Genomic DNA, 19,192 nt, shown 5'->3' with positions numbered 1-19,192 from the left:
TGGCATCTGACCCAGAATTATTTGGCTTTTGTATCGAAGAGTTGTTTGATGAGATTCGACCAGATTCACCTGACTCATTTACATTTCATTTCAAAGATCAAGAAATAGATGTTCCGTTATCAAATATCAGACTTGCCGTATTGAAAAAACCTTTGACGTATGCAGATGTTGTGAGGTGTCATTTGAAAACCAAATCAGAGGATTTCCATGAAGAGGAAATCTGTGAGGCTGGATCACCTTCAGCTGAAATATACTCGTCAGACAACGAGGATACACAGGAATTCCTTTGCAATTGGGTCAATGAGTTGCGACCTCATTCCCCTGAATCTATTGCTTCTCATGATGAGTTTACATCCCTTTCTCCTGACTCACCTATTCCCCAATTCATGCCCCAATACTGTGAGTATGTTGTTGAGTACTCAGCAAATAGATCAAGTTCTCCAGTATCAGCAGCTTCAGATATTGAATGTAATGATCTTTGTCTTGGATATCTGTTTGAAGAGATACGGGCTGATTCTCCAATGTCAGTTATATCTGACTTTAAACTGGAACATGTGTTTGATAGGAGGCCTTTCTCTGAAGAATTAATTTCTTCAGATGTAGATTGTTCGTTTGTTCAGAACTGCGTGGCAGAGTTGAGACCATCTTCCCCAGAATCAGTAACATCTGTTGATCTAAGTTGGATCTGTTCTGACAATACCTTTGTGCCACTTCAATGTCAACATTGTGACTATTACTTGCGGTTCTTTGAAGGGAGATCCTCATCATCTCAATCCATGGCATCCGACCCAGAATTATTTGGCTTTTGTATCGAAGAGTTGTTTGATGAGATTCAACCAGATTCACCTGACTCATTTACATTTCATTTCAAAGATCAAGAAATAGATGTTCCGTTATCAAATATCAGACTTGCCGTATTGACAAAACCTTTGACGTATGCAGATGTTGTGAGGTGTCAATTGAAAATGAAATCAGAGGATTTCCATGAAGTGGAAATCTGTGAGGCTAGATCACCTTCAGCTGAAATATACTCGTCAGACAATGAGGATACACAGGAATTCCTTTGCAATTGGGTCAATGAGTTGCGACCTCAGGCCCCTGAATCTATTGCTACTCACGATGAGTTTACATCCCTTTCTCCTGACTCACCTGTTCCCCAATTCATGCCCCAATACTGTGAGTATGTTGTTGAGTACTCAGCAAATAGATCAAGTTCTCCGGTATCAGCAGCTTCAGATATTGAATGTAATGATCTTTGTCTTGGTTATCTGCTTGAAGAGAAAAGGGCTGATTCTCCAATGTCAGTTATATCTGACTTTAAACTGGAACATGTGTTTGATAGGATGCCTTTCTCTGAAGAATTAATTTCTACAGATGTAGATTGTTCATTTGTTCAGAACTGCGTAGCAGAGTTGAGACCATCTTCCCCAGAATCAGTAACATCTGTTGATCTAAGTTGGATCTGTTCTGACAATACATTTGTGCCACTTCAGTGTCAACATTGTGACTATTACTTGCTATTCCTTGAAGGGAGATCCTCATCATCTCAATCCATGGCATCTGACCCAGAATTATTTGGCTTTTGTATCGAAGAGTTGTTTGATGAGATTCGACCGGATTCACCTGACTCATTTACATTTAATTTCAAAGATCAAGAAATAGATGTTCCGTTATCAAATATCAGACTTGCCGTATTGAAAAAACCTTTGACGTATGCAGACGTTGTGAGGTGTCATTTGAAAACCAAATCAGAGGATTTCCATGAAGAGGAAATCTGTGAGGCTGGATCACCTTCAGCTGAAATATACTCGTCAGACAACGAGGATACACAGGAATTCCTTTGCAATTGGGTCAATGAGTTGCGACCTCATTCCCCTGAATCTATTGCTACTCATGATGAGTTTACATCCCTTTCTCCTGACTCACCTGTTCCCCAATTCATGGCCCAATACTGTGAGTATGTTGTTGAGTACTCAGCAAATAGATCAAGTTCTCCGGTATCAGCAGCTTCAGATATTGAATGTAATGATCTTTGTCTTGGATATCTGTTTGAAGAGATACGGGCTGATTCTCCAATGTCAGTTATATCTGACTTTGAACTGGAACACGTGTTTGATAGGAGGCCTTTCTCTGAAGAATTAATTTCTCCAGATGTAGATTGTTCGTTTGTTCTGAACTGCGTGGCAGAGTTGAGACCATCTTCCCCAGAATCAGTAACATCTGTTGATCTAAGTTGGATCTGTTCTGACAATACCTTTGTGCCACTTCAGTGTCAACATTGTGACTATTACTTGCGGTTCTTTGAAGGGAGATCCTCATCATCTCAATCCATGGCATCCGACCCAGAATTATTTGGCTTTTGTATCGAAGAGTTGTTTGATGAGAATCGACCAGATTCACCTGACTCTTTTACATTTCATTTCAAAGATCAAGAAATAGATGTTCCGTTATCAAATATCAGACTTGCCGTATTGACAAAACCTTTGACGTATGCAGATGTTGTGAGGTGTCAATTGAAAATGAAATCAGAGGATTTCCATGAAGTGGAAATCTGTGAGGCTAGATCACCTTCAGCTGAAATATACTCGTCAGACAATGAGGATACACAGGAATTCCTTTGCAATTGGGTCAATGAGTTGAGACCTCACACCCCTGAATCTATTGCTTCTCATGATGAGTTTACATCCCTTTCTCCTGACTCACCTGTTCCCCAATTCATGCCCGAATACTGTGAGTATTTAGTTGAGTACTCAATAAATAGATCAAGTTCTCCGGTATCAGCAGCTTCAGATATTGAATGTAATGATCTTTGTCTTGGATATCTGTTTGAAGAGATAAGGGCTGATTCTCCAATGTCAGTTCTATCTGACTTTGAACTGGAACATGTATTTGATGCCAGGCCCTTCTCTGAAGAATTAATTTCTTCTGATGTCGATTGTTCCCTTGTTCAGAACTGGGTAGCAGAGTTGAGGCCATCTTCCCCAGAATCAGTAACATCTGTTGATCTAAGTTATGTCTGTTCTGTCAATACCTTTGTCCCAATTGAGTCTCAACATTGTGACTTTTACTTGCGATTCTTTGAAGGGAGACCCTTATCAACTCAGCCCATGGCATCTGACCCAGAATTAAATTGCTTTTGTATTGAAGAGTTGTTTGATGAGATTCGACCAGATTCACCTGACTCATTTACATTTAATTTCAAAGATCAAGAAATAGATGTTCCATTATCAAATATCAGACTTGCCGTATTGACAAAACCTTTGACGTATGCAGATGTTGTGAGGTGTCAATTGAAAATGAAATCAGAGGATTTCCATGAAGTGGAAATCTGTGAGGCTAGATCACCTTCAGCTGAAAAATACTCATCAGACAATGAGGATGCACAGGATTCCCTTTGCAATTGGGTCAATGAGTTGAGACCTCACTCCCCTGAATCTATTGCTTCTCATGATGAGTTTACATCCCTTTCTCCTGACTCACCTGTTCCCCAATTCATGCCCCAATACTGTGAGTATGTTGTTGAGTACTCAGCAAATAGATCAAGTTCTCCGGTATCAGCAGCTTCAGATATTGAATGTAATGATCTTTGTCTTGGATATCTGTTTGAAGAGATAAGGGCTGATTCTCCAATGTCAGTTATATCTGACTTTGAACTGGAACATGTGTTTGATAGGAGGCCTTTCTCTGAAGAATTAAATTCTTCAGATGTAGATTGTTCGTTTGTTCAGAACTGCGTAGCAGAGTTGAGACCATGTTCCCCAGAATCAGTAACATCTGTTGATCTAAGTTGGATCTGTTCTGACAATACCTTTGTGCCACTTCAGTGTCAACATTGTGACTATTACTTGCGGTTCTTTGAAGGGAGATCCTCATCATCTCAATCCATGGCATCTGACCCAGAATTTTTTGGCTTTTGTATCGAAGAGTTGTTTGATGAGATTCGACCGGATTCACCTGACTCATTTACATTTCATTTCAAAGATCAAGAAATAGATGTTCCGTTATCAAATATCAGACTTGCCGTATTGACAAAACCTTTGACGTATGCAGATGTTGTGAGGTGTCAATTGAAAATGAAATCAGAGGTTTTCCATGAAGTGGAAATCTGTGAGTCTAGATCACCTTCAGCTGAAATATACTCGTCAGACAATGAGGATACACAGGAATTCCTTTGCAATTGGGTCACTGAGTTGAGACCTCACTCCCCTGAATCTATTGCTTCTCATGATGAGTTTACATCCCTTTCTCCTGATTCACCTGTTCCCCAATTCATGCCCCAATACTGTGAGTATGTTGTTGATTACTCAGCAAATAGATCAAGTTCTCCGGTATCAGCAGCTTCAGATATTGAATGTCATGATCTTTGTCTTGGATATCTGTTTGAAGAGATTAGGGCTGATTCTCCAATGTCAGTTATATCTGACTTTGAACTGGAACATGTGTTTGATAGGAGGCCTTTCTCTGAAGAATTAATTTCTTCAGATGTAGATTGTTCGTTTGTTCAGAACTGCGTAGCAGAGTTGAGACCATCTTCCCCAGAATCAGTAACATCTGTTGATCTAAGTTGGATCTGTTCTGACAATACCTTTGTGCCACTTCAGTGTCAACATTGTGACTATTACTTGCGGTTCTTTGAAGGGAGATCCTCATCATCTCAATCCATGGCATCCAACCCAGAATTATTTGGCTTTTGTATCGAAGAGTTGTTTGATGAGATTCGACCGGATTCACCTGACTCATTTACATTTCATTTCAAAGTTCAAGAAATAGATGTTCCGTTATCAAATATCAGACTTGCCGTATTGACAAAACCTTTGACGTATGCAGATGTTGTGAGGTGTCAATTGAAAATGAAATCAGAGGATTTCCTTGAAGTGGAAATCTGTGAGGCTAGATCACCATCAGCTGAAATATACTCGTCAGACAATGAGGATACACAGGAATTCCTTTGCAATTGGGTCAATGAATTGAGACCTCACACCCCTGAATCTATTGCTTCTCATGATGAGTTTACATCCCTTTCTCCTGACTCACCTGTTCCCCAATTCATGCCCCAATACTGTGAGTATTTAGTTGAGTACTCAGCAAATAGATCAAGTTCTCCGGTATCTGCAGCTTCAGATATTGAATGTAATGATCTTTGTCTTGGATATCTGTTTGAAGAGATAAGGGCTGATTCTCCAATGTCAGTTCTATCTGACTTTGAACTGGAACATGTATTTGATACCAGGCCCTTCTCTGAAGAATTAATTTCTTCTGATGTCGATTGTTCCCTTGTTCAGAACTGGGTAGCAGAGTTGAGACCATCTTCCCCAGAATCAGTAACATCTGTTGATCTAAGTTATGTCTGTTCTGTCAATACCTTTGTGCCAATTGAGTCTCAACATTGTGACTTTTACTTGCGATTCTTTGAATGGAGACCCTTTTCAACTCAGCCCATGGCAGCTGACCCAGAATTAAATTGCTTTTGTATTGAAGAGTTGTTTGATGAGATTCGACCAGATTCACCTGACTCATTTACATTTAATTTCAAAGATCAAGAAATAGATGTTCCATTATCAAATATCAGACTTGCCGTATTGACAAAACCTTTGACGTATGCAGATGTTGTGAGGTGTCAATTGAAAATGAAATCAGAGGATTTCCATGAAGAGGAAATCTGTGAGGCTAGATCACCTTCAGCTGAAAAATACTCATCAGACAATGAGGATGCACAGGATTCCCTTTGCAATTGGGTCAATGAGTTGAGACCTCACTCCCCTGAATCTATTGCTTCTCATGATGAGTTTACATCCCTTTCTCCTGACTCACCTGTTCCCCAATTCATGCCCCAATACTGTGAGTATGTTGTTGAGTACTCAGCAAATAGATCAAGTTCTCCGGTATCAGCAGCTTCAGATATTGAATGTAATGATCTTTGTCTTGGATATCTGTTTGAAGAGATAAGGGCTGATTCTCCAATGTCAGTTCTATATGACTTTGAACTGGAACATGTGTTTGATAGGAGGCCTTTCTCTGAAGAATTAATTTCCTCAGATGTAGATTGTACGTTTGTTCAGAACTTCGTAGCAGAGTTGAGACCATGTTCCCCAGAATCAGTAACATCTGTTGATCTAAGTTGGATCTGTTCTGACAATACCTTTGTGCCACTTCAGTGTCAACATTGTGACTATTACTTGCGATTCCTTGAAGGGAAATCCTCATCATCTCAATCCATTGCATCTGACCCAGAATTATTTGGCTTTTGTATCGAAGAGTTGTTTGATGAGATTCGACCGGATTCACCTGACTCATTTACATTTAATTTCAAAGATCAAGAAATAGATGTTCCGTTATCAAATATCAGACTTGCCGTATTGACAAAACCTTTGACGTATGCAGATGTTGTTAGGTGTCATTTGAAAACCAAATCAGAGGATTTCCATGAAGAGGAAATCTGTGAGGCTGGATCACCTTCACCTGAAATATACTCGTCAGACAATGAGGATACACAGGAATTCCTTTGCAATTGCGTCAATGAGTTGCGACCTCAGGCCCCTGAATCTATTGCTTCTCATGATGAGTTTACATCCCTTTCTCCTGACTCACCTGTTCCCCAATTCATGCCCCAATACTGTGAGTATGTTGTTGAGTACTCAGCAAATAGATCAAGTTCTCCGGTATCAGCAGCTTCAGATATTGAATGTAATGATCTTTGTCTTGGATATCTGTTTGAAGAGATACGGGCTGATTCTCCAATGTCAGTTATATCTGACTTTGAACTGGAACATCGTACAAATCAAACCAACTCCATCTGTAATCCTCAAAGAGACACATTTGGTTATCCTAATGAGCCTGATCCTAAGGAGTCTTTAGAAAAAAGTTGTGTACATGTAGTTTTAGACACATGTGATACAATCCCATTGACTCCTCAATATAATTTATTTTACAATACAGTCCCTTGCAAATTGATGTGCCATAAGTATGATCCTGTATACAAAGGAGGATATCTAAATACACACCACTTGTGCAATCAGAAATTTTGTGAAAACAGAGAAGGTCTGGCTTGTGGTTACCATTTCAAGCCATCGTCTATGGTTTTGACTGAAATTATATCGGATCAGTCGTTATCCTTTGAGGGATCATTTTCAAAACAAAGCAATGAGCATGTCTCTGATGTGATCAAGGATTCTTATTCGTCTATGTCTGGTTCAGCTTACCTAAAAGAGCCCCTTGACCTCAGAAAAGAGCTAAATTCACCACACCCATATGTACTAGAACACAACCATGAACCATGTCAAGAACACATGCCGGAAAAAAACTGGATACCATGGGATGTGAATCAACCAGAACATGCAGACATTGAAAAATGTAGCACTGCATTTAAAAAGGTAGAGCCCTTGGGGGGAAAGGAGAATAGATTCGAAATTGAATCTCTGTCTGAAGGGCCTTCATTATCAGAGAATGAGTACACACAATCTTTCCTGCAGTACTGGCTGTCTGAAATAAACCTGCCATCCTCCGAAGGTACTGCAACTGTGCTAGATAATTCAGCTAAACCTCTGTCTCCTGAGCCCTTTTCAAATAGAAGTCTACCCAACTTGTCTACCAACAAACTTGCCTTTCATCATGTATCCAATAGATTTATAGCACATGTTAATGACTCTCTTTATAAGGGAAAATGTCTGTGTCATAAAAGTGGAGACTTTGAAAACATCTTGGATAAACCATCTGACATGATTTAATACAGTGGCACAACAGTATGAATCACAGCCATCGAAAAAATCCTTCATTCATTCGTTTAAATCTCCCTCTTAAAGTTGAGTGCAATTCAATGTCAGAATATTTGCTTCAAATTTATAGTAAACAAACAACTCAATGCTATTCATTATTAGTGTTCCCTCAATAGGTTGGCCAACTCTCCCTGATTGGTTGTAAGACTCCATGAATCAGACCTACAGATCAGACCTAAAATTAAATCCAGAATTTCTCTTTTTTTTCAAAGATAGAGAATCCTATACACCTGAGCTGTATTTGCAGAATATCACAGCCCAGATTAGTCCTCTATCATGTTATTTTTGCCATTGTTAGGGCTTGTGCCAGTGTACTTCTAGGTACAAATAGATGTATTTTTGTATGTACACGCTATGTGTGAAATATATGTAAGTATTTATGATTGTTAGAATAGTGTAGTGACTTATCGGAAAATGTGTTTAACAAATTTAGTATGTGTTAGAATATGTTCACTGCACATAAGCAACTTGTTTTCTGAATTCCCGAGAAATGTTGAGAATTTTCTCGTCAGAATACCTTTTTTGGTCATCATCGAGTAGTGACCAGCTGAACCTTGAGATATCAACTTGGTTCCCTGAATTACCAGGATAAGACTTTCACATGAACATGGCAAATTCAACAACACAGTTCCCTTTTTACAATGAGTATAATAAGATTTTCTTCACTTTTGCCAATATTATAATACTTTTGTTTGTATATTGGCCTTCTATCTTGATACTTGATGCTCAATCCATATTTTCATGCTTAATTATACTTTCTATCAGTTCATTATTTTGGTTGTAAACTATGTTAAAAATAACAATATGTATTTTGAATATGTACAGTATATTTAAGCCTGAAATCAGCCTAAATTTGAAAAAATACATTATCAAAAACATTTAGCCTATTTTCTGACCCTTACAAAGAATAATTAATTGATACAGTATGTGAGAGAATGTCATAATTAAGCTTTCTTAGTAAGAGTCTCTTAATCTGTCCAATTTACCTTGCTACTTTACCCTTGCTACTTTCTCAAATTGAAATAGTACATATTGGAAGATGCTCCACTGTCAGGCCAAAGATAAGAATAGATGAGGGGACTTCACATAGCACCATCAGTTGAGTCAGCTGCCGTCTGAACTAGAGCTGGATGTCCCTCATGTTGATGGAGGCAGTAGGCCATTACTAACCTCAAGGAAATTGAGAATCAGAGAAAAGAGAAGAAAACAACAGTGTCAATTGCCTTGTCATGCATAAAGGGACAACAAGCCTATTAATGGCAGAGACTAAACATCTCCAAAGTTGTTCTTTTGCAAGAAATTGAAAGATGAAGAGAGCAAACGTTCATTGCCGGTAAGACAGTTCTCACTTGGCCAATAATACTTTTCTAAAATAACAGTGATGATTTGTACGTTTGACTGGCCATTTGACTCAAGCCTCCACTAATTCTAGTTCTAGTAGCTTAACTGTGGCATGTCTATATTGGAGCAGACCAATGAAGAACTAAAACCCTTACAAAGTAGAGACATTGTCATAACGCCATAATAATATTGTGTTGACCTGCACTGAGAAGCTGTAAGCCTGAGTAGTATTCGCTGACTTGGTTGGTGTGCTGCTTAAAAGGTTAAACAAATATAAAGTTGTACTACTATTGTGACATTTCATCATGTTCATCATTTCATATCATGTTTTATTTAATTGTTCAAAATGATGCATTTCCTTTAGCTCATTAGTGTAAAAATATAGAAATAAGGATTGTGTGTGTCTCGTTACCTTGGCTGTGGGTGTGAGGGCTTAAAATTAACAAACAGGCTGTTGTTGCTTTTGTGGAATATAATAGCACTTGACAGAACATAAAAGCAATACTAGTATATATCAATTAAGCTGCATGCCATATACATTATTTCATTGTAATTTCCTATTTGTTTATATATATTTTGTTTCCATTCCACTCCATCATCTCTTCCAGGTTCCCATAGGGTCATCATTAATGAGAGATCAGTCACAATCATCAGAACATTACAAATTTTTAGAGGAGAGTCAACTCTCGGCCACTGAGATGCCATCATTAACACATGAGATACTCAAATCCCATTTCACTGAAAGTCAATCTGCTGACCCAGAGGTACCCGATCCTACTACAACAAGTACAACTGAACCTGCTGTGGATTCAGCAAGTGATTCCAACTTGCCTCAGGAGCAGGTCGACAAGCAACCATCAAGCCTTGAACAGCGCTACGAATTCGACACATGTGAGGAAACCCCAGTTGTCCCAGACCTTCTCAGCCATATTCCTGAACAGAGTGCTGGTGACCACAATGAGGATGATAAATCAGTCATGTCAGCAGAACAAATTACACCACCAAAGTCCAGCTCACCTCAACTTGACCAGCTGCTGTCCGACTTAGAATATAAACTGAAATTAAGACCTGAGAATCTTGACGCTGAAAAATCCATATCCAGCGATGAAAGTCCTGAAGTTGACCAACCATATGTGGAGTTTGATGACCTTTCACCAGGAAATGAATTCCCTGAAGAAAAACGAAGAAACAATGAAGACAGCATGTTATCTGACTTAGACCAGGAGGAAGATCCAGGTCAATCAGCCCCACAAAACGCCGTACATGATGGTTTTCCAAGTGAGGCTGGAAGGGAAGTCTCTAGAATCCCACCTGATCTAATTATAATCTCCTCAGAAACAAATGGAGTGACAGCGGAAGAGGTTCATTATCCTAACTTGGAGCAAAGGGATTCCATTAAACCTGAAGAGGTTTACGCATCGTCCCCTAAAGACAGCCAATCAGAAGGGGTGTTTCCATCAGCCCTGTGTGATGATAGTGCTGCCGGGCTTGTACCCTTAGTTGCGTCTTTAGATGGTGCAGGAATTTCTGAGGAATATGCGGCTGATCTGCCTGCTATTAATGAAGAAGATGAAGAAGTAATATCTGAGATTGATAGGGAAATAGAAGCATTGTGTGAGTCCTCTCTGCCACCGAATCATTGTTATGTTAGTGCTGAAGAATCACAATGTACACGCGATCAAGTACCACATATGTCGGACATTACTTCCCCTGTCATTACAGAAACTGGGGATCTCTCCTCTCAGTCTCCCACTGCTTTGACCTTACAAACACCTGAACCTGAAAAAGCTAACAGATACTTTCACTTTGAGCAACTAAATCCGTACCCCTGCTCAGGTACACCACTTTCCTTAATCGAGGGAAAAATACATCTTTCTACATTTGAATCTCCCACTGATATTGGAGCAGAGACAGACTCAGCTCCCAGTGATGTCAGCTTGCTGTCTATGCATGAAGAGATGAACAACGCCGAACCTCCAACCTACGCAGACGTTGTGCATGGTGTCCTCCATACCACGAAATACGAGAGCTCGGATCCAGAGGCTTTCTTTGACTGTCAACAGGCCTCCCCTGAATCATCAGAGACTGAGGCTGGTGATGCTAAGAGAGAAAGTAGGTCACAGAAAAGACAGCCCGATGATTGTTTTAATTGGCAAAGAAGGGAAAAACCAAATGTTAAATTTAACGACTCTGCGATTCAAATCTATGAGCCAAGAGTCCTGTGGTCTTCAGGGAGTGAAGGTTATGAAGATGCATCGTATGTGAACGAGTCTTCTGAGGACATTTATGTAGAGAGTGAAGAAATGTTCCACTCTCACAATTCAAACAATGAGGATTCTACATTCTATGAAGCTTCACAAAATCATGCTGCTTGGGGAGGGCCAGAGCCTGTTGAAGAAGATACATCTCTTGCAAGGGTAAGATGCAATTTGGAAAATCCTGCTAACCCGCAAATGCCAATGAGTTTCGCTGTGCAAAACACCCGCTCCAAGGAATGGCTGCTTCAATGATACTCTCTGGTCATGAGTGCAACCCTGAACGCCTTTAACCCTGTTGTTTTTGCTTTGTTGGTTAACTCAGTAGGCCTACTAAACTCTTGCATGGTGTTTTATCTAAATGTTGTTTTCGGACATACACTAGCAAATGTTTGTTTCCCCAGTTTGTACAGGTCTCTTGTATATCAGAGATAGTATTTACAATATATATATGTGGCCGGATTGTATTGTTGGACAGACTATTAATTTAAACATATGCATGGTTTGCTTTATAAAACTGGGCTGTTATGACATGTCTCACATTTTTCAAAATTGTTATTTAATCTATGTTCTCTATAAACATATTGTTGGTAAACAATTCAACAATTCACAAACCATAACGAATCTGTGTTGCCTCGGAAGGAGATCGCTGATGAACTTGGAACAATATCAGAAACTTCCGATGACGAATATCTGACCACAACAATAGTGCGAAGAGTTGTTATGAAGGTATCAGTTTGATCATGGGCGGATGTGGTTTGCTGTGAAAGAGCCTATAAAGTACATAAACAGTTACATCTACTCATCAATGTTTTTTTTTATTTTTTGTGGATACGGCTTCAAACATTATTTCTGCAGGAGGGTTGGTTGTATTAGGCTACTGTCATGTGCCATGCTAAGAAAGTAGTTTCTAAGGACTTACTCATGTGTGTGGATCTGTTTTGACTAACTATTTCCCAGACTTTTTGTTCTACTTAAAGGATTATTGACACTAATGAGTTATCCAAATATAGAAGTATGTAGCAGAGACTTGCTTTGTACAACAACATTCAAGTAACTGACCTACTTTTACATTTTTAGGCTGATGAAATGCCCGATCTCCCTCAATCTGTAACAGAAGAGTACACCGATGAAAACGGACATTTTGTGATCAAAAGGGTAATGCATTTTAATTTAAAACATAGTCTCATGCCAATATTGCACCAAGATGGTGGCAAGGCAGTCTTAGCATTAAACACTATCAGCATCAATCTGTGCGCTATTTGTGACCAATTCATGGCCTGATCAATCGATATCATCTGTCCCCAGGTGACACGCAAGGTCATCCATAAGTGTGTTTCTGCTGATGGCATGGAGTGTGAGGAGCTGTCGGCCGTGGGAGCACCCCAGGGCTCCCGCGGTTTGGTGCTGGGACACGGCTCCTCCAAGGGGCTGAGGAGAACCGTTATCAAGAGCGAAGGAGACCAAACCGAGGTATGCACAGCCCCCGTCTGTAGGGTGTGTGTGTGTGTGTGTGTGTGTGTGTGTGTGTGTGTGTGTGTGTGTGTGTGTGTGTGTGTGTGTGTGTTTGTGTGTGTGTGTGTGTGTGTGTGTGTGAAATGCATATGGTAATTACTTTGTAACAGAGAAGGAAATCCGCTTCATGGTCTCATAGAAAATGATCAAACCAATACTACTAATGACCAAAACCATCCCTCTGGAATTGGACTTCCAGGTGACCTTCTCTGAGCTGGAGGCTGCGGTGGCTGGGGATTGTCATGTCAGGACTGGGAGGACCACAGTTGTTGAGGGCCAGCGGACAGTGGACCTTGCCTCCACTCAGGACGACTGCAAACAGGTGTGTCCCATTATCTACTATCCACCTGATTATTTTGTCGTGTAGCGTTACAGTAGAAACATGTGAATCCAATGACTTGTCCCAGGCTGATAACCTGGCTCTACTATTATTACCGTTCCCCTTTTAGAAAGAGATTGAAGGAATCATTAACCCAATCAATATAATACCATCCAAAATATTCTACAATGTTTTGGGAAAATATTCTACAATATTTTGGATGGTATGTTTTGGCGACACCCGCTGGAGAAAAGGTTAAATGCAGTGTTGGATACAGTGAGGATCGTGTTTACAGTGTATGAAGTTGCGAAGTTGCTTGTAACCCTTTTTTTTCTGAAATACATTTCTGGATTTTAAGCCGACAGGCTTGTATACATATTTAGGAAATGTAATGAATGGGGAACGCTTAAACTGGTTCAGAGTTTTACTAGATTTCTTTATTTTTACTAGCGGTTAAAATTACCCTCTTCTCTAGTCGGTTCTAATGTTAATTATTCAAATAGCTTCATACTCTTTTTGATAAATATAGAATCAAAAATATGCATTTGTTTAGCATTGTATTTAAATGGGACCCTGGGACATGACGGTGCCACATTGGGCTGATTGGAGTACTCAGAGGCCACTCACCCTAGACTAGGGAGTATTTCTTTAACACATTCTTATTATATTTTGACCCATAATTTATAGAAATGTGCTTTCAGAGTGAATTGTTCCTTTATTACATTCATATATATATATATATATATGTATAGTTTTAAAAAAAATGTTTTTAACATGTTACCAATCTGAGGTGACCTATATTGTCCTTTACAATATGTTTGAATCAATCTATCTTACGGTTTGGCAGATCTCACAGAAAATGTCCTTTATTTGCTCCCACAGGCCCTGGGATACATACAGGGTTTAAAGAGAGTTGATATTCCTGATGTGATAGAAAGGGAGATTGTCAGAGATGATGGGACGGTGGTCCAGAGGTTTGTGTGTGCTTGTGCACATGCATGTGTGATGTGTTTATATGATTATTTTATGAAAACCTTTCCTAACAAAGTGTGTTACAGGCTTTACAAAAATGTAATCTAACCTCTAGAATTTCTCTACTAAGACAATAAAGATTATCTTAGTAGATGCTTCTTGTGTGTGGATCCCAACTGATTATTCATTAGATATACTTGAATTAAAATACTACTAGAAAGCACAATATCCTTGGACTTGCACTAACATGCTTTTCTCTAATTATGTGTGGTGTGTGATCCTCCAAACCGGTGAATATGATAGAGCAAAAAACATTCAAGGTTCTATGCACTAGCACTATTCAAACCTCGTTCAATATCCTCTTCCTGTGCCCAGGGTTCGAGTCCATAGAGCTCGCACCCAGAGGAGGACGGTGGTGAGGGGAGCCGGCCGTGGGAACAGAGTCTTCCCGGAGCGGGGGGATGACTCCAGCAGAAGACCCCAACCCCGCAGCCTCCAGCTGCAGCTCCCTCAGCCCAACCACCGCCTTCACAAAGAAGGGGTCGAAGATGGCAACGAATCGGACGACGAAGCTGAGGACGACAGAGGATGAAGAAGAGAAGAGGAAGATATAAAAACCCTCCCCCCTTTTGTTCTCACCAATCCTATGCATGGGCCTCATGCGCTGCCACCTACCAGTCTTCCTCCATGATGTTTCCTTCACCCGTCAGGATGTTTTCCCTTCTCTTGCCTCGTTGTGTAACCTCGACATGGTTGCTCTTCTCTATCAAACTAAAGTGTATTTTTTTGCTATTACTTTATTTTTGTGGCCAAAGAATGCCTGATTTGTTTTTGATGTCATGATCATTTGTCCTGGATGTAATTATTATGTTTTCTGTGGTAGAATAATGCAAAACAAAGCAAAAATAGATTAGATATTTACAACAGCTATCTCACAAAGCTCTGACAGAGAAATACCAGAGAAAACGAAACACTGGTTCGTATGTGCTTGGACTTGGACACTATACCACTGCACTGCCTCTCACCAAACCACACGTTTATTATAATTTATCACTTGGATCTATATTCAAATCACTGTATACCTAAAAGTATCTCCAAGTTTGTCTAGGGGTCAAGATGTCACCAAAAACAAATACATATAACTTAATTGTCATTGAAATTCGTATGTACTGCTGCCGTGTTTTGTGTATGCTATGTGATATTTGTCTCTGAAAGGTATATATATATATTATAGAAATTACCAACATCTTTAGCCTATGGAATATTAATCACCCATGTAAAGTAGAGCAGGCATGACTTATCAAATCTGACACTATGCTAACTAGCTATAGGCTGCTTCCTGAATCTAGTTGTTTTTTTGTCTGTATCTCATACCTCTTTTTTCTTTGTGTCTCATTGTCAATGTCGTTTTTTTGTCTGTTTTGTCCAGTTTTGACTTCATCATGTGAGCAGTGTGTATGCTTCTGGGTGAGCTTTTGTGCGCTTAAATGTGTTTGCGCACGTACAAGTTGTGATTGAGTCGGATATGGCTGATTGACAGCTGCGTCGAAGAGAATATTTTCTGAAAGATTGTAAGCAGCTCTTCTGGAGATGTCCTATTTTAGCATTCTTTTTTAAGGGTGTGTGTGAAAGGGGATTCATTTAAATCTTTATTTTATGGAGATATACTGTTTCCCTTAAAAAGGTATTAAAATTATTGTTTGGTTGAGTTTAATTGTAGGTTGTTAGTTTATATTATTATTTTTAAGTAAAGGTACTTTTGTTCAAATGGTCAGTAGACATGTCGTCAGTTATTTTTTTAGTTGTCCTTTTGCCCAGATTGTATGGTACCAGGTTTTTGTGTTTTGTATTCGCTTGCTTGTGAGTGAACCGGTTTTTATTTATTTATCTTTTCCCAGCCAAAAAATAGAAGATATGCTAATAAGACACCACTATATTGCACTCCTGAATGTCAGACAGGTATAAGCGTTCATGCCCATTGAACAGAAGACAGAGTTGCAATGTTAAGCTTATAAAAGGCAGGACACAGCATGAGGACACACCAACATGTGGGTGTGATGGGGCTGGTTGAACCCTTATCTCTCGTATCATTCACAGCTTGGAGCCTCGCTACTGAACCTATAGTCAACCTGTAATGTACTTTCTCTGTTTTCCTTTGATTGCGATGTAGAATAGTAGATGCAAAATGCTGACCTAGTAGGCATTCACTGTGACAGATTTTTTTTTGGAGGAAACAGAATTAAGTTTCTGTGGTGATGGTAGTTCTATACATATATTATGGGACACACATATATATATATATATATATATATATATATATACATATATATATATATATATATATATATATTATGGGGCATGTGTTACTTTATCAAACTTGTAAAAGACCAATGTAAACTGGCTGCAGTGTGTCTATGGCTAATCATGGCTGAGAATAAAGTGTACAACAAGAATGGCTGTGTTGTGGTTTCCTCGATTTTGATATTGATTAACACATAATCAACTTAAATATGTAAAATAATGTTGCAATAAATGTATGGATATATAAATGAGACAATATAGTTAAATAAATAAATATGTTTATATTTAAGAATACGCTTTTCAAAGGGACTTTCATCTCGTGATGCAAAATGTTTTACCCGGCTCTTCTGTTCTATATTCAATATATATATATATATATATATATATTTTTTTTTTTTATAAAGCATGCACACTTTAAGCCGGCCACACAGCGGCGCCGAAGCGCAGCGGTGTGCATTTCACACGCGTCAAAAGCCGCCCCTGGCACCAATAGGAAGCGGCGCGCTGCAGCACCGTTGTGATATGTTTTGAAAGGAGCCGGGCCCATTTTCCCGAAAGCATCGTTAGCCTAAGTGGATCGTGAAGTGCGTCGTACGAGCATCGTACAGTTTTCACCCCGTTTCTCGAAAGCATTGTTGGTAACGAACGTCGTGAAAACGCTCGTAGCTAACGAGGACTCCAGGGGTACTCGTAGGATGGAAAGAGCATTGTTAGCCTACCATAGCCTCCGTGTATTGGATGTGTTTTATTAAAACACATCCAATACCACGGAATGCCCAGCTGGCACAAATTCGCAACCAAAAACAGTGGTTACCGCCGATATATTACTCATAGACTACTGTCAGATTTAAACAGCAAAGATAGAGACATGTTAGAAGTCAACAGCAACATCATTTATTGCAGCAATTTAAAATTCCAAAAATACATGCGCAGCCGAAATGTACCGATCAATCACCACGTCACAAGGTATATAATAAAATTGAATGATTATATTGCTCTTGTGTGGGAGGTCGCTTTCGAGCTGCACTTGCTGTCTCCCTCTGATGTTAATTCAACCTTCGTGGTTAAAACTTTCCTCATATTGATCAATGACAGAAGACATAGACTACTGTAGACATGAATCATGCTGAGACCAGCGGGTGTCGGATAATTTCTGCAGGCATTTTTTGTTGCGATTGTTTGCATTAAGCACTGTAGGTGCTTTGGTGAGACTGTGATGAAGTTCACTATTTATTGGACCGTGTCTAGACAGTAACAAACATCCCTGAACATAGTTAATCACGTTTGTAGTCTACACTCAGACGTGAACTCATTATTGCATGCGGGTGTCTTCATTCATAAAAAAATTAAAACATTTGGGAGTATGCAATAATACAAATTATTCTAAAGAGGTCTAGACTCCGTGCGCAGCCCCGCCTTCCCCAGTGAACCAAGAAAGCCCGCTGTTATGTTTGAATAACGGAGACTGAAGCCAGAGCTTACTTGGAGCGTGCTCTCCGTTTATTCACCAAAACGCAACTCGCTGAAAACAGGTACGGTCACGTGAATCGCATGTTACCGTGAAACACATTGCACTGACGCAGCAGTGCCAGATGTAACAATTCCCCCCCCCTCACAGAACTAGGAGTGATACTCAGTCACAAAGTCACGCAGGTGGTGGGGCCTGCCGCGTGCCCGAGCTGGATGGGGTTCAGGTGCAGCAACAACCACTGGCCCGTCGGGCTGGGCCGGAGGAGCTGGGATTGGTGCAGCCTCTAACCGTGCAGCCGGCAGAACTCTAGCAGCGGGCACCACCAGGTCTGGGCTCGGGGGGGCGTGTACCTTGCCCAGGCGGTTAGCATGCCAGCGTGTGCCGTCGGCGAGCCTGAATGTAGCCGGGCCAAGCTGTTGGCTGACCTGGACCGGGTCCGACTAAAACGACTGGAGCTTGTTGTCCCGATGAGGTCGACGAATCCTGACCCAGTCCAAAACAGCGATGGCAGGTGGCTTAGCACGTCGGGCCCTGTCGAAACGGTCCTTCATCCGACGCTGGCGTGTGTCGACGGCGGCTCGAACCGGGTGGGCTGGGGCCCAAACTGCTGTAGGGCAGAGCCTATCCAGAGGCAGCTGGAGCTCCCGCCCCAGCATAAGGGAGGCTGGGGAGACTCCTGTGGTGGCGTGTCGGTTGGCCCGGAAATGCAGCAGCGTTTGGAGGAGGCTGGTGGTGAGTGTGCACCCTTGTGCCAGATGGGCCCTTATGCCATTTTTTAATGTTCCACCCCCCCATTCGCAGCCGGGTTGTAGAATGCTGTGCGAATGTGGCGCATTCCTTTCCCCTCCAGATAAGAGGACAGTTCGTGGTCGACCATCTGGGGACCATTGTTGGTCGCGATCCTCTCGGGCAGGCCCCACCGCGCGAACAGAGAGTCGAGAATGTCAACCAACACCTTGGCTGTGACCGAGCCCACAGGCGCTACCTCTGGCCACTTAGAGTGGAGGTCGTAGACAATGACGAGGAACCTCTGGTGATGCGGTACTCCATGCAGCTCGCCGCAGATGTCAAGTTGTAGGTGCTCCCAGGGTTTGGATGGCCAGTCCAGTGGTTGCATGGACGGGGGTGGGGCTGGGGCCCTGGTCTTACCACTAAGAAGGCAAGCAGTGCAGTCCTTGACCAGGGTCTCGATTTCCCTATCGATGCCTGGCCACCACACCACGTCGCGACGCCGCTGTTTGAGCTT

The 19,192-nt window shown here is 40.8% G+C and overlaps 1 protein-coding gene across 1 annotated transcript in view; it reads left to right on the top strand.

Moving 5' to 3' along the window:
* Positions 1–14,766, top strand: part of LOC307071712 (uncharacterized protein) — a gene marked incomplete at both ends in the record, with an annotated part of 87,483 nt that extends 72,717 nt beyond the window's left edge. The window contains 7 exons of the mRNA XM_079730772.1: positions 9,722–11,530; positions 12,011–12,097; positions 12,449–12,526; positions 12,677–12,841; positions 13,083–13,205; positions 14,085–14,176; positions 14,550–14,766. Of these exons, the coding sequence (XP_079586898.1) occupies positions 9,722–11,530; positions 12,011–12,097; positions 12,449–12,526; positions 12,677–12,841; positions 13,083–13,205; positions 14,085–14,176; positions 14,550–14,766 (2,571 nt within the window). The remainder of the gene's footprint in view (positions 1–9,721; positions 11,531–12,010; positions 12,098–12,448; positions 12,527–12,676; positions 12,842–13,082; positions 13,206–14,084; positions 14,177–14,549) is intronic.
* Between the last annotated feature and the right edge of the window lie 4,426 nt (positions 14,767–19,192).

Source organism: Pollachius pollachius, assembly GCF_949987615.1.
Source record: "Pollachius pollachius genome assembly, chromosome: 2".
Taxonomy (NCBI): Eukaryota; Metazoa; Chordata; class Actinopteri; order Gadiformes; family Gadidae; genus Pollachius; species Pollachius pollachius.
The sequence above is the reverse complement of the archived record's forward strand: the minus strand, read 5'-3'. Positions and strand labels throughout refer to the sequence as shown.